The sequence below is a fragment of the Pseudorasbora parva genome, chromosome 17 (assembly GCF_024679245.1).
Source record: "Pseudorasbora parva isolate DD20220531a chromosome 17, ASM2467924v1, whole genome shotgun sequence".
NCBI classification, from domain to species: domain Eukaryota; kingdom Metazoa; phylum Chordata; class Actinopteri; order Cypriniformes; family Gobionidae; genus Pseudorasbora; species Pseudorasbora parva.
The window spans coordinates 35980856-35997126 of NC_090188.1; the positions used below are offsets into that span (position 1 = coordinate 35980856).

Consider the following 16271-nt stretch of genomic DNA (forward strand, 5'->3'; position numbering starts at 1 on the left):
CTTCAAATTAAAAGCTTCACAGCGAGTTAAAAGTCAAGTGCAGTCAGCAGAGGGTTTTATTCATAAAAGGAATATTATTTTAAACAAGCAAAATTAAATTTAAAGTTAACCCCTTTTTTTTTCTTACAACCTGAAACAAGAAAAACATCAACTAATGTGTATGCTTTTGCAAGCACAGCTTTTTCCGCTTTTTATGCAAGGACGATTATCTGAAAAAAAAGATGAGTAATAATAATAATAATAATAAATAATAATAATAATAATAATAATTATTATTATTAGTAGTAGTAGTAGTAGTATAATACATATTTTACAATACATATTGAATGTGCTGTACTATTTATTACTGTTACATTTAAGTGTTAAAACACTGAATATAACCCAGTAAATTAAAATGTTTTTGCTTTCGCACACACAACAGCACTTATGGGCTGGCTTGTACAATTAATCTTGCGTGACTTTTATTTTGAAATATATGGGAATTGAAAATCGCTTTAGATTTTTCCTGTTTTCACCGGAAGTGCCGTGTCTTGTGTTTTTGTGTGTTTGAGAGAGTACAGGTAAGGGTTTTAATAAATAACTTAAACTACTTGCGTGTATAAATTTGGTTGTAATAAATGTGTTTATTGAGCTGCCTCAGATGGCGTCGCATTGATCCTTTTAGTCCAGAACTGCGAGTGTGCCGTTATAGCACGCAGTCACCAACACACGTGATTCAAGCTCCATACTATCACTCACATTAAATCTGTACTCTTGTTATAATATTGTATGTTTTGTTTTATTTATAAGATATGCTTTTATCTAATATCACAGGTCAACTACAACTATATATTTAAGCATCTAATTTCCCACAATCAAATATCAAGAAATTAAAAACGTCCTGAACTCGAAGCTGATTATAGCTTTGAAATATTCATAGTCAAATGTATTTAAAAAAAAAAAAACATATTTATATCAAATCATTAATGAATATTTCCGTTGGCAGACAATGGCTGATGATGGTCCATCTGAGGATTATCCCACCGAAATCGAGGAAAACCTCAATGATTTTGACTCCTCTGTAAGCTCTGTCCAGAACATGGTCCAAACACTTGTGTCGGTATCCAGGAGTGACCATCTGCTGAAAGTATGTGGAAACAAATGCTCAAATCAACAGTTATATGAACTTGTCACGCATGAATTATTCAAAAGGTTTTGACTTCCTTTTTTTTTAAACCTTATTGTAGCTGGATCCTCTTGATCAAGCTAAATTAGATCTGATGTCTGCCTATGCCCTCAACTCAATGTTCTGGAGTAAGATTTTATACCTTCGTGTTTTACTTGTATTGTGTGATGAAATGTAACAGGCTATGACAAGATTTAACTTTCCTCCTTAGTGTATCTGGTGACACAAGGAGTCAATCCGAAAGACCATGCTATCAAACAAGAATTGGTAAGAAAATATTGACATTTTACATGTGTTTTGGGTTTAAATTAAAAGTTAAAATTCATCAGTAGCATTTGTGACATTGTGGATTACCACAATATCACAAATGCTCTGAATTGCCTCTCAGTTTATTAAAACATTTAAGTAGTTGTGATAACAGTTGAAGTATTGGATATACAGACAAGCTCTAAGTGATTTTAATAATTTGTCAAGTCAAACTTTAAGTTTAAAATGTTATGAATTAAACAGCTTGTAAACATAATTTATCACTTGAATAAAAATAAATTAATGCATTAAACATGAAACAAGACACTTTTCCTTACATAACCTTTTTGGTATAAATGTTCATTAAAATTCCATCAAGAACTATACGTTTTATAAACGTGATAAACTGGCATTGTTTGTAACCACATTAAAAACACACAAAAAATATTTTCTGTGATAATCAAACATTATACCACAAATCTATAGGAAAAAGTCATTAGGAAATAACTTGAATTTAATCAGGAACAAAAAAAAACAAAAGGAGTGGGCAGCGGCTGACTCCAACATATAAGAATAATAAAAACGGCAATGTAAAAAGTCTCGGGCTCTTGGCCTGCCCTGCTTCATATTAAAATAACATTAATACACATTTATAGATATGAGTCCTGTCAGATTGCTTTCCATCGGCTATGCAGGTGAAGACGACAACTCCCCTGATTCCACACTCTTTCACAGCATTATCAAGCTACAACTTTGCTTATTGTTTTGTATAATCGAACTCCAGTGCCAAAACTTGCATACTATGTCTTTAACAGGATTTATATAGGTCTTAAAGGGTTAGTTCACCCAAAAATGAAAATTCGGTAAATTCCTCACCCTCATATTGTTCCAAACCCCTAAGACCTTTGTTCATCTTTGGAACTTAAATGAAGATATTTTGAAAAATGTTTGTAACAAAGCAACCATTGACTACCATAGTATTTTCCCCTATGGTAGTCAATGGTTGCCCTATCTGCTTTGTTACAAGCATTCTTCAAAATGTATTTTTTTGTGTTCAGCAGAAGAAAAAAACTCATACAGGGTTGGAACAACTTGAGGGTGAGTAAATAAGGACAGAATTGTCATATTTGGGTAAACTATCCCTTTAAAGCTGCACTATGTAACTTTTCCATCAGCTAGAGGGTGCCTATTCAAAAGAAAGGTGTAGCTTGATGTCGCCAAGTTTGAGCTCAGAATCTTGGGACGTGGTCTTCACCTCACAACCAGTGATAAAAGAATCGGGATAGGACCCGGGCAGAAATCATGTTCATGGATGCGGTTATTAATGTTACTGTAGTTTGAAGCAGAGCAGGACCGAGTGTTGAGGAGCTGAGCAAGACCGCTGGAGAATTTGTTACGAAACACGTCTTGCGAGCAGCGGGACTTTTATTATGCCGTGACCCATTTCCGCTTTTCTGATCATGAGTATGAGGCAACGCTGCTCTGTTTATCAAATTCGATACATTTGAGTGTTTTGAAAATGATGTTATGACGTTACTCTGTGCGTTCGCTCAGTGGCTGCTGTGACACTTGTTGCACAGTGCTAAGAGAAAAGTGCTTCTGCCAAATAAAATCGGAAACCGAGGGGAACAGATATGATGCAATTGACAGGCAACTCCCTTAAGCCTTGTTTATTATACTCGACGCGTCCGCATGAGCGCGTGTGCGAGGCAAAAATGACGTCGACGTGGAGGGGGGCAGTCGTGCGCGTTGGGTCCGCAAGACCCCATTACGCCTGCCGGTGTGCAGTGCATTTTTTTTGTAACTCCGCGCGCAGCTCCGCATCCGAAGGTGAACGAGTTCTCGGCGAATCTAGCCGAGCAGTCTCATCACACCAGCACCCAGTTTGCACATACAAATTAGGTGCTATATTTACAAAAAAAAGCCTGCAAAAGCAGAAACCGTAAGCCATTTTAAATAAAGATCCAGGTGTAAGCAAATAAATAAATAAATCACAACATTAAAGTTTAGTGAAATTAGGAAATATTTAAGAGATCATTAATTTAGTGCATTTTGTTCTCATGTCACAAGTAATAATATCAAGCCAAGGTTTAATGCGTTTTACACGATTCTTTTGTAGTGTGGTTTTTGGTGAAATGTACTAAAATAATTATCACCTGTGCACGTTAGCCCACTTCTTGACGCATTGGTTTATAGAACAATTACTCCGAATCGCCCTCTGTCGTTTCAAAGAATAGCACAACGGCGAGCGCGTCAAGTATAAACGCCTCGTCCATTTGGGGAGGAGCGCGCACAGTCAGCGGAAGCTCGCGCAGCGGAGACAGGCGAAAGTATAAATAAGGCTTGAGACGCGGCGCTGCACAGAGCTGAGATTTGAGGCTTGTGTGCGGCCACCTTAAGACATAAAAGAGACGAGAGGCTAATATTAGGTGCGTCTTAATCAGCTCCCTAGTTCAGTAGTCAGGGCACTGATCAGGACATACCGGTAAGTCAATGGGCTGACTCCCTGATCAGTGCCCTGACTACTGACGAAGCAGATTGAGGCACACGCATTGTGACGATCGATATCTGTAGCCTGCCTGACACGGCATTTTCACAGACGGCTGCTCTCTCATAGACTACAGTAGCCTATTTAAAATGGCACATGCATCCGTTATATTCTCAATTTAATTTACAAAGCAATCCCTGTAAAGTTTTTAGGTTAACTATAGAAGAGACCAGGATTAGTGTGTGTCGCACTGGCATGACTCGCATCGGGGCGCGTGGCATCAGGATGGTTTCGCGTTAAATTACCGGCATTTAGATGTCCCCTCATTTAGGTTATCCCCTCATTTCCCCCCGGCCTTTATTTGAGACTGGCCTTTATTTGTTCGTGCTGACCACGCCCCCGGCCACTATCAGTGGCCCGGCGATTATTTGACTACAGGCTTTTATTTGAGGAAATATGGTATTTTACTCCAAAAATCCTACATAGTGCACCTTTAAGTCCGAAAGTCTTAAATTTATAAAGTCATTGCATTAAAGGTTGCCTGTATTATACATTTTTTTTGAAAATCTTGCTTTCCAATAAAACAATACTTTCTTTTCCATAACAAATATCTTTTTATAAATGTCCAAATATACAATGAGGTTTTGGAAAAACTGAACAATATTAAGTTCATGCTTAATAGAACAAGAACAAATACAGTGTATCCGGAAAGTATTCACAGTGCTTCACTTATTGCACATTCTGTTATGTTAGAGCCTTTTTCCCAAATGGATTCAATTTATTGACAACATGTACATAAGTACATAATCATGACAACGTGAAAGAAGTTTGTTTGAAACTTTTGTTTCAAATTTATTAAAAATAAAAAAGGTAAAAACCACATGCACATAAGTATTCATAGCCTTTGCTATGACACTGAAAATTTTCTTGACCAATTCCGATTTCCGATTTATTTTTTAGTGAGATCGGCCGATTTTCTTTCTAAGAACTATTATTGACAGCATATACAAACAAAAATCCACTTTTTCTTCAAAGCAAAATTTTATTTTTATTATAAAATAAATTAGTAAATATTACAATAGGATCTTCTCTCACTTAAACAACGCTCCAAAAATAAGGGTTCTGTGCCAGGAAAGAATAATTGAAAATCTGCTGCTTTATGAAACAAAACATTATAAATGGACATTTGTCTCTTATTTATTTGTCTTACAAAAGTTAAAAGATCCTATGAATGAACAAAACTGAAGTGCACAATACTCCTCCAAATAATAGTTTGGTAATTGGGTAATACATTTTGCCAGCTATAGAGATGTCAGAGTAGCAATATTCCGGTAGTCTGTACCAATACCGTAACATTTTTACGGTACTCTGTACCAATTTCAGTACCACAGCTAAATGTTTTTTAATATATTCTTTATTTAACTGTTTTAAAAAAAGTATCAAGTTCAATATTTATGATAATCATTATAAATAAATAATACATAAACATTTAAAGGCTGTATGCTGTATAAAAGTAAACATTGTGTATAAAAAAGAAAAGAAAAATAATCAACCATCTAGGCATAATTATTAGTATAACTAGGCTAGTGACGTATTATTATTACATAGAGATGTAGCTAAGGTAATCTATCCTAATATTCTGTAATATTTTTATTTTTAAAGCGAATTTTTTTGACGGGTTGCCGTGAAGACCTTGGAGTGTCTGTGTTCATATGACGACAGTTTTCTCAAATGAAACAGCAAATTCAAATAAAATGATGGTTTAGATGCGTTCAGCTGGTCATCCAGTGCCACGAATTCCATAATTTCTTCGGGAATGCATTTATGCTTTGGTCTTTTCGCTGCTTATACCAAGAGAAGATAGGAGAGGCTGCTGACCTGTGGCTGGCTCTGAGCTCTGGCTAGCTTTAGCAGTTTTACCTTTACTAAGTTACTTTCTTCAAACTGGGCATGTTCCACGTGATGATGGAGTTAAGTGTGTCAAGTTATACAAATGGCATAATTAGTGTCTTCTTCGCTCACAGTAAAAAACTTCCATAACAACAACATGTTTGCATGCAGCTGTGAGTGCGAGCGCAGCGCTGCTGTGACGTCAACATCACGGCCGCGCTCACAGCCGCATTTAGAGGGATTGGCTCAAAAACGGCGACACGTGTGACTGATCAGCCGATCGCCTATCAGGGCTGATCATGCAGAAAATCGGCCAATTCTGATCCCTGGCCGATCAATCTGTGCGTCTCTATTTGGAACCACCTGGACTCTTCCTAGAGCTGGCTGTCCAGCCAAACTGAGTGATCAACGAAGAAGGGCCTTAGTCAGGGAGAGAGGAGAAACTTCTATAAGAACAACCATCACTGCAGCACTCCACCAATCAGTCCTGTATCATAGTGGCCAGACCACTCAATACCTGGCCAATACCATCCCTTCAGTGAAGCATGGTGGTGGCAGCATCATGTTGTGGGGATGTTTTTCAGTGGCAGGAATAGGGAGACTAGTCAGAATCAAGGGAAAGAAGCGCTCCGGAGTGCGCTGGACCTTAGACTGGGGGTGTAGATTCATCATCTAACAGGACAACAACCCAAAGCACACCGCCAAAATGACAAAGGTGTGGCTATGGGACAACTCTGTGAATGTCCTTTAGTGGCCCAGCCAGAGCCCAGACTTTAACCCGATTGAAAATCTCTGATACCCCTTTTCCACCAAGGGAGTGCTGGTGCTAGTTCGGAGCCAGAGCCTAGTTTCAAAATGGTTCTTTGTCTTTCCACAGCCAAAGCAACAGCTCCGAGCCAGGAAAAATGGTTCTTAAGTAGCACAAAAAAAATTCTGAGCTAAAAGTTTTACGGTCTATGAGCCAGACTGAGCCAACGCCGCTCTGCACGTTTGAATCAGGGATGTAGCTAAGTATTTGAGGGCAAGGGGAGTTGTATTTTATGTATTTTAATTTGAATACATTTAAAATAAAAAATTAAATGGTTTTCTTTTGGTAAATGTATTGGACATACCGGCGGGTTGTTTTTACAGTACAGTTTTTGGATCATCAAAGTTAGGGGGCAGCTGGGGGGGCAAGGCTCTAGAATGGGGGGGGGGGGGCACCTGCCCCCCTTGCCCCCCTGTAGAGCTGCCCGTGGTATGAGGAGATCTGAAAATGGCTGTGCACTGATGCTCCCCATCCAACCTGATGGAGCTTGAGAGGTCCTGCAAAGAAGAGGGGGGAGAAAGTCCAAAAATAGGTGTGCCAACCTTGTAACATCATACTCAAAAAGACTTGAGGCTGTACTTGGTGCTACAGTGTGGAAACAATAGCGAGGAAGGAAGAACAGTGTGTTCGTGAGAATGTAGAGTGAAAGATATTTCCATATTCTAGTAATTTAGAGCAGAAGTATTCAAGCTACTTTGTTTTTGTAAAATTTATTTTTAAAAAAAATATCTGTAAAGATATCTGTTGGAAATTGTTTCAAACTCTTAAATGTTGCTAATAAAACTCATTGGGCCCTATTTTAACGATCTGAGCACATGGTCCGAATCCACTTTTGCTAGTTTAATGACGTTTAAATTTATAGAACCTAATGTTTTCCCTTCAACGTATTCCTTTAAATTTCTCAAAAGTCTTTAAAAAATCGTATAATTCCCTTTGTAAAACCTGCAGAAACCCAGATTAAATCTGGGAACAGAAATCCAGTACGTGAAAGTAGAATTCTGTCTAAAATCACAACTTGTCTTAATGAATGTTGGTTTAATATGTGTACTGACTAACTGAAAACTAACCTCTACCTCACAGGAGAGAATCAGGACACATATGAACAAAGTTAAAGAGATCACTGACAAACGAAAAGCTGCACGTCTGGATAAAAACGCAGCATCACGGTTTGTTCGGAATGCACTGTGGGAGCCGGAGGACAAGAAAAGAAAGGACACAACTGAACACTCCCACAAAGGAAAGCACATAAGGTTTTCTTGATTGAGTTGACTGTTGAAACGCATATAAGGCTTCCTCTACAAAGCTTAGCTTTAGCAGAGTTTAAGATTAAACACAACAAATATCTCGATGCACTGGGGACTTGCTTAAGGAGCGTGCCATTTGCCATGTGACTCCCCATGATGCTGTGGTGCACATGTTGAGTAGCTCATTCTTTTCAAGATGGCTTGATTCAAACAAAAAATGAAACCATGTAAGTTAGAATTTTTTTATTTTATTTTTTAAAGAATTTCATTTAGTGTTTTATTCTTTCTTGTAGTCTTGTTTGTTTTATATCTGGGCTTACATAATCTGACGTGTGATGTGGACCATCTATAATATCTATAACGGTCGGATTAAAATTTCTAAATCCTCTCTGTCTTGTCAATTTATTCGCATATATTGATGTTCTTATTCAATACCGTCTGACTTTCATTCTTTCTTGTTTTCTTTCTTTCTTTCTTGTATGTAGATTTAGTGATGGGAGAAACCCAGTGTTTCAAAACTTTGAATCAATTGAACCCACTGCATCGAAGCGCCTCACGCTGGTGCTGCTAAGAACAGTGTAAATGCAGACCAAAAAACTCAGAACAAACATACAAACATATATAAAGCAATATATTATGTATATATTATAAAGCAACTGCAAATGTTTTATTAAAAGTGTATTCTATCCAATACAATTAACAAATCCTATAATATCACTAAACATGAAGTTTTTTTTTAAATTATTATTAAACTAGGGCTTGTTTTATGGAGAGTTTGGTTTTCAGCTACTAAGATATATTTAACTATTACTCTTGTTTAACTATTACTTTAACTAATGTCTACAAGTGTATAAAATTGATCTGAGATCTGGTTCAACGGTTCACAGAGCACAGTGGGTACACTTGCCCATTTCTCGATCCTTGAATCCCTTTTTCAAAACGTACACAGTGTAACAACAACAGTCTATGTGGGCTAAACTGGATTGTTCGTTTATCAATGCTTTGACACAATAAGCCTTCAATGATTACATCTTTCAAATTACAACAATTTTTTTCTTACCCTGAACTCTACATGCAGGTCAATTTGTACACATTTACATAGTCTTTCAAAACTTACACTTTTTTGTTGCACTAAAAGAACTAATAATTTATTTCAGATCTGTAAAAATCACTTTCTGCAATAATAGTGATTATACTTTGTAGCCGAGGTTGGCTTTGTATATCGTCACCCTTTTTTGTATTATTTTTGTTTCATTTTCCATATCGCACAGATTTCTGATGTATGAAGGGTCTTGTCCTTTGTTGTCTGTTTTTGATGTTTGAACATAAAATATATAGTAAAAATAATAGACAAACTGTTAAACTTCAGTTCAAAACCTAGCATAATACCAAAAAAGTCTAAATTTCTACAATAATACCACACTGAAATATGTTCTGAATTATATTCAGTATTACATCACAATTAGATGTAGCCTAACACCTAAGTGTTAGTATTTCAACTTCATTACCATATACACTCAACTAAAGGATTTTAAGGGACGCCATACTAAAACTGTATTTGACCCTCTTTTGCCTTCAGAACTGAAACAATGCTCAGGTAGGTCGTGGCATTTAAACGATGCCCAATTGGCACTAAGGGGCCTAGACTGTGCCAAGAAAACATCCCCCACACCATTACACCACCACCACCAGCCAGCACAGTGGTAACAAGGCATGATGGATCCATGTTCTCATACTGTTTACGCCAAATTCTGACTCTACCATCTGAAGGTCTCAACAGAAATCAAGACTCATCAGACCAGGCAACGATTTTCCAATCTTTAACTGTCCAATTTTGGTCTCTTTTTCATATTTGTAGTGGAAATGAGTGGTACCCGGTGGGGTCTTCTGCTGTTGTAGCCCATCCGCCTCAAGGTTGTGTGTGTTGCGGTTTCACAAATGCTTTGCTGCATACCTCGGTTGTAATGAGTGGTTATTTCAGTCAAAGTTACTCTTCTTGAATAAGTCTGCCCATTCTCCTCTGACCTCTAACATCAACAAGGCATTTTCGCCCACAGGTCTGCCGCATACTGGATGTTTTTCCCTTTTCACACCATTCTTTGTAAACCCTAGAAATGGTTGTGTGAAAATCCCAGTAACTGAGCAGATTGTGAAATACTCAGACCGGCCTGTCTGGCTCCAACAACCATGCCACACTCAAAATGGCTTAAATTACCTTCCTTTCCAATTCTGACTTTCAGTTTGCAGTTCAGGGGTCTCATTTATAGATTTCATCCTAAAAGTGTATGTACGTACAAAAGCTAGATTTTGCGAACGCACAAAAAAATTCAGATTTATAAAACCATGCGTGCGCCAGAACCTGCGCAAAAATCCCTTTATAAATCACAGCCAGCAGCAGATTGTGCGTATGTGCTTCTCCAACCTGTCTCCTCCCCGAAATCTCCATATATTTTGCATTTATAACAAAATCACAGAATTCATTTGTGGGGGAAAATTGAAGATGAAAATGTTACAGAGAGCACATGCAGTTTTGTAATGAACACCGTAATAGTTGGACCGATGATGAGTAGCGATTGTGCTTCATGACTATTTGCGTATTTGCAGACTTTGACATTTTATTATATATGAAGCCTACATTAAGGAAAATATTTCGTTTTTACACTGTGTTGTGCAGTTCTCTAATAAAAGGATATTTCATGCTATTCTGTGTCACGTCGCGCCATCTCCTCCTGTTGTAGATGATGTGACTGTAAGGCAGAAATATTATTTTAATACATTTTGAATTACGTTTGGATTTTACTACATGCATATAGGCCTAAAACAATCAGCACAAATAACACTGTTGGATTTAATCTTCATGACAATGTGAATCTGTGGAACGTATGAAATGGAGTGAAAATGAAATGTCATTCATTCTTGTAATCGTTCTTCTCAAAAACATTTATTTTCTACAATATAACTTCAGTTCACGACTTCACCATCTGTGTCGCCAATTCCCTTTGTCTCCAGAATGTGTGTACCCACAGCTCAAAGTTTGCTTAAAGGTGTGCACATTCTCCCGTCAAGTTTGTTTTTTATAGATCACAACCTTTGCGTGGGAATTGGCAGCCCTGTTTTGTACGTACGCTTTATAAATGAGACCCCTGGAGATTGTCTTGACCAGGACCACACCCCTAAATGTATTGACGCAACTGCCATGTGATTGGTTGATTAGATAATTGCATTAATGAGAAATTGAACAGGTGTTCAATTACCTCGCGCAGTTGACTGCCGGAAGATATATATTTTAGTCTATAAAGTCAAAAATATGGATATTTCTCTAACAAAAAAATGCATAGCTTCTCTTCAGAAGGCCTTTATTAAAAGATTTGTTAAAATGTCGTAATAATTTACTCACCCCCATGTCATCCAAGATGTTAATGTCTTCAGTCGAAAAGAAATGAAGTTTTTTGAAGTAAATATTCCAGGATTTTTCATCATATAATGGTTTTCATTTAATGGTTTCCAAAATACTGTTATATAAAAATTGTTATATAAAATGGGTGTTCCTGTTTTACCTAGCCTACTAGATTTTTCACGTCAACACCGTCTTCTAATAACGGGTCATAACATGGGTTATTATCGTTATCAGTATTATTCACCAATAATATATGCAATTGTGCTGTGAAAGCCTGAAGTATGAAACTCAACTAAGACCTACATAAAATTACATTTTAATACCCTGAAAAAAGGTTAAAATAAGTTAAAATAATAACTAAAAAATCACCATTAAACTAGGAAACTATTATAATAAACTTTTTAAATAAACTATTAAACTATTATTTATGGTAACGTTACGGTAATCATTTTTATATCATGCAATAACACAGCAAAAATATAGTATAAATAAATAAATGTAGGCCTATAACATTTTAATGCATGCACGCCATGCAGATATCTAGGATTTCTGAGTGATGATGCAGAGGAAAAGTTTTAATGCGGGCTCACGCGCTCTGCTCATATGAATGATTTGAGTTTTAGTTGCTATGGCGACGCGTGTTATGAATTCTGACTCATATACACTCGCGCACCGATCGCGATCTGTTGTTGAGAGAGACGAGGCGAATTCACAAACTTTTGCTGAATATTTTCTGCGCTGACCTTGAGATTTTGAAGCTGAGATTCCTGAGACGAGACTTTTATTCTGAAAGAACATCGGAGGATATATCCTTTACACAGAGTTATAATTTTGAGTTTGAGTTCTTATTATTTAAGTACATTTTTCTCTTATTGTTCTTTTCTTAATTTAGGAGCTTTGAGTTTTGTTTATTTTTTGTTTTTCTTTTCTTTTCTGGTAGGAGTATTTTTGAGGAGAGTTTATTGTATTGTATTGTGTTGTGTTGTGTTTTGTATTGATTTTATTGCAGATTGGAGGAGGTTGTCGATGGCTCATATGATGGATGAAAGAGGAGGTGAATGCTTTAGTTTTTCATTTGCTTATGTGATGTTATGTTATGATGTTGTACAATGATTGACTACATTAATGTGAAGAAAATTGTGTGAGGTAACGCATTTGATCCCCCAATTTTGCTGGTAAAGTGATCACATGTATTTGATTCCTGAAATCAACTTTTCAATTTGAGAAACTGAAGTAACAATTTGTAATTGAATACTTTTTGACCACACTGGTTATTGTAAAACATGAAGAACTTATGTGATGAAATATTCCTGCCTCAGGCCGCTCCATAACCAGGAGAGCCACCTTCTCTCAGACGGCTGGTCAGGAGATTTGGAGACCCGGTATTGATGACCGTGATCAGGATCCGCTGCCAGACCCGACCCAGACACGGATCCAGGACCAGCCTACACATTTAGCAACTCTGTCTTCTGAGTTTTCTGTGTCCGCAGGTCCGACTGACAGGGAGAGGGAGTGGCAGAGCGGCAGCCGGCAGAGCCAAGATGATGGACGCCCGTCCACTTCATCTAAACGCTTTCGCAGAGGTCAGAATAGGCTTTTATTAATGACGTTATGGCTCAGTAAACAAATAATGAGTCAGTGAAAATAGAAATTTGAAAAAAATATATAAATAAAGTAACAATTTGATGTGACCACTGACGTTGATTATTAATGTTATTGAAAATGTCTTCACCAGTCGTCATGTCCACATCATCTTTGTCCCTCTCTGAGGACAATATAGTGAGGCGGTTCTGTAGAGAGACGTTGAGCCTCAGCAGCAGAGGCACGTACATCGTCGACTGGAGGTGGAGTGGCGATAGTTCGGATAGCCGAAACGAACAGGGCAGTTGCAGCGACTGTTGTTTGTCCAGGTCCGACAGCCTCGAAGAGTGGACGTGCCCTCCGCTGCCAGGTCAAGTTCCCGTCGAGCCAGCGGAGACTTCACATGACCTTACGGAGGCTTCCCCAGTGAACAAGAGCTCAACAGGTGAGACTGAAATAAGGCTGTGCGGTGTAAAGTGTACAGTCACATTGAATTTAATTTTACTGGTGACAATTTTAACAGTAAAATGTAACTTACGTCATTTTATCATTGTCTAATTTGACGTCAGAGATGTTTCTAATAATTCAGTTTTGTTGTCTTACAGAAAAACCAACAGTATGTAAGAAGAGGAAAGGAATTGGTCGTTTCCTCAGGAACGCGTGGAAGGCTACGAAGCGTTCGCTCCTCTGCTGTTGCCTCAGTGCTGTGGATGTTGTGGAGCCTTTTGTTCCTCCAGCGGATCTGGAGCCAGAGCCCGATCCTGGTCCATCAGCACCTGATCCAGATCACTCTGGCGTCAAGCCAAATAATGGTCAATCTGCAGACATGATTTCTCCAACATTGTTTTAAACAGTATCATCGTCTTTGTTCGCACTGATATTTTTAATACAAAACAAAGGATCTAGCAAGCTCATATGTTTCTCATATTTTTCTGTTTGTTTTTCAGACTCCTTTGAGACCCTCTATAACGTGGGAGAGATGATTGGATCCGGAGGATTCGGAAGAGTGTTCAAAGGAACACGAAAATTTGATGGCAAAAAGGTAAAGCAATCTTGCTGAACTGTACAAACAATTTTGCTCTTGCATGCATCAAAACATTTAATTCAGATGGGTTAATACATAGATGCTCAAATCGTAAATGTTATGTGCGAAGTCAGGCGCTTGAATACTGTCACTGCTATTGAGCACAGTTTTTTTTTTTTTTTTGCAGGTTGCCATCAAGCAGATGAGCAAGATTGACAATAATCGTTATCTTGATATTGTAAGTTGGTCAAAAGTTGAATGTGTATTTGTTGTTAAAGTGCTGATTACTGTAGTCAGTACAGCTGGAGGAAGCATTAGGTGTAAATGTAATAGATCAATAAACCAGGAAAGGCTCTGATGATCGTATCTATAAAGATCAAAGAAAAATACATTTAAAAATGATATGCCAGCTAAACTTCTGTCTACTGCTTTTCTCTAGCCTGGGCATCCCGAACCTCTCGTTACTGAAGTGGCGCTGCTGCTTATGATGAGGCAAGAACCCATGAGCCCCTACATCATACGCCTGTACGACTGGTTCGAACATCCTCGGACATTCAGTCTCATAATGGAGTTCCCTGAACCCTGCGAGAGCTTGCTGGACTTCATCATTCGCGATCCTCAAATGGATGAAACAACAGCACGGGTCATCATGCGACAGGCTGTGCTGGCAGTACAACACTGCATCGAGCATGGCGTCTTTCATAATGACGTTCATGTACAGAATTTCCTGGTGAAGACAAACACTTTAGAGCTCAAGCTGATAGACTTTGGCTCCGGTCAGCTACTTTGTGCTGATGGCTACGAGAGAAAACTATACCGTGGTGAGTATTTCTGGAGTGTGGAAACCTGGATGAAGTGACTTCTGATTATTTGATGCTTTGAAAAAAAAAAATGCTCAACGATGCGCAAATGTCTTGCTTACAGGAATCCTGGATTACTGCCCACCTGAAGTCTTCACAGAATCTCGATTCCACGCCGTCCCAACAAATGTCTGGTCTCTAGGAGTGTTGTTGTACGAGATGGTGAACGCATGTTCTCCCTTTGGCAATAAAATGGAAATCACACAAGCCAAAGTTAAATTTCAGAACTCCAATTTATCCAAAGGTGAGTGAAAATTATTGACTACATTGATAAACACAAATAGAGCAAAAGCTCTGTTCAGAAACGGGTAAAGGTGAAGTATGTAAGATTTTTTTAAAGTTTAAATACATTCAGTTTATTGTTCATCAGATGCTGTTTGCATGTAGATGCAAACATTCGTGTCACATGGTCATGACTAACCAGCTCTCTCCTTAATAAATTTGCTCAGAATGCAGTGATCTGATTAGCCAGTGCCTAACCCGGGATCCAACTAAACGACCGACGTTAGAGCAGATGTTACAACATGAATGGATTAGAAATGATCTGGAGAAGTTCAGGAGAAAAGATTCACTCGATCAGTGATTTCAGGTGTGAGGAAGTGTAACAGACAGAGTAGGATTATTATCATTTTTCTTCAATTCTGGATGATTGGTAGTGAGGTTTTTAAATTTGTGTTCATTGTAATGTTCAGGTTGTAGTCAAGTCAGCTTTATTTATACAGCGCTTTGTACAATAGATTGTTTCAGAGCGGCTCCACAGTAATAAACAGGAAAATAACAATCAGTGATGCAATTGCAAGAATTCGGTTCTGTTGTAAATCAGCTCTTAAAAAAACATTCATGAGTTCACATGTTCATATAATCTTTGTATTGGACAGGAAATAACACTTGCTGTCCTTGGTGGAGAGCTTGAGCTCAAGACTTGACATGAAGCCTGAAGTCCGACCCCGACCTGACAGGAATTCAAGCCGCCACACCAGAGATCAGAGCCGGCCCACGTCTGAGCAAGAACACGAGAGATCGAAGACTGGACTGAATAGGGCTGTGTATTGCCAAGACTCTGGCGATACAATACATATCACGATACAGGGGTTACGATACGATATATTGCAATATATTGCGATATTGTACGAAAGGCAATATATTGCGATATTTCGTTTTTGTTTTTTATAATTTAAAAGAATAAAGAACACAACCATAAGCCTAAAACACAAGACAAAGTATTTTATTTAATTAATACAGTATAATTTATATCACTAATCATATGCAATGTGCAATCTAAGTTAAGGGGAATGTAAAGTGACTGCAGGATTCTTTATGTGTAAAGGTTTTAAAGGTTCACAGTATAGCAGTGGCTATTTAACAACAGAAAGTGCAGTCCATTTCATGACTGAATGACCGTTTGTTTTATATTTAACACAGCAGCCCCGATCACATAGAAAAGACGCCTCTCGCTGCAAAAACGCGTTCTTTTGCAGCGAGAGGCGTCTTTTTTGAATGGATTTCGGTTGGCAGAGAGCGTTATGCGCGCTGCTTATGCGCCCTGGGTGCCTCGCGTTTTTGAAGGT

General features: G+C 38.1%; 2 protein-coding genes across 4 annotated transcripts; both read left to right on the top strand.

Annotated features, from left to right (window-relative positions):
- The first annotated feature begins 474 nt into the window (after positions 1-474).
- On the top strand, positions 475-8229 carry c1d (C1D nuclear receptor corepressor). Its single transcript, XM_067421106.1, has 5 exons — positions 475-560; positions 986-1126; positions 1227-1293; positions 1377-1432; positions 7678-8229. Exons 2-5 carry the CDS (start codon positions 989-991, stop codon positions 7855-7857), a joined length of 441 nt encoding a protein of 146 aa, XP_067277207.1. The 5' UTR covers positions 475-560; positions 986-988; the 3' UTR covers positions 7858-8229.
- Positions 8230-11595: 3366 nt separating this feature from the next.
- Positions 11596-15796, top strand: LOC137045038 (serine/threonine-protein kinase pim-2-like). 3 transcript variants are annotated; one of them, XM_067421482.1, is made up of 10 exons: positions 11596-12292; positions 12558-12821; positions 13019-13264; positions 13425-13631; positions 13767-13861; positions 14031-14081; positions 14283-14664; positions 14768-14947; positions 15153-15292; positions 15582-15796. In XM_067421482.1, the coding sequence occupies exons 1-9, from the start codon at positions 12265-12267 to the stop codon at positions 15284-15286; spliced, it is 1587 nt and encodes a 528-aa protein (XP_067277583.1). In that variant the 5' UTR covers positions 11596-12264; the 3' UTR covers positions 15287-15292; positions 15582-15796. The 3 variants fall into 3 exon arrangements, with proteins under 3 accessions (XP_067277583.1, XP_067277582.1, XP_067277584.1); XM_067421481.1 differs by having other exon boundaries at positions 11694-12292; positions 12974-13264; XM_067421483.1 differs by lacking the exon at positions 15153-15292 and having other exon boundaries at positions 11696-12292; positions 12974-13264.
- The last annotated feature ends 475 nt before the right edge of the window (positions 15797-16271 follow it).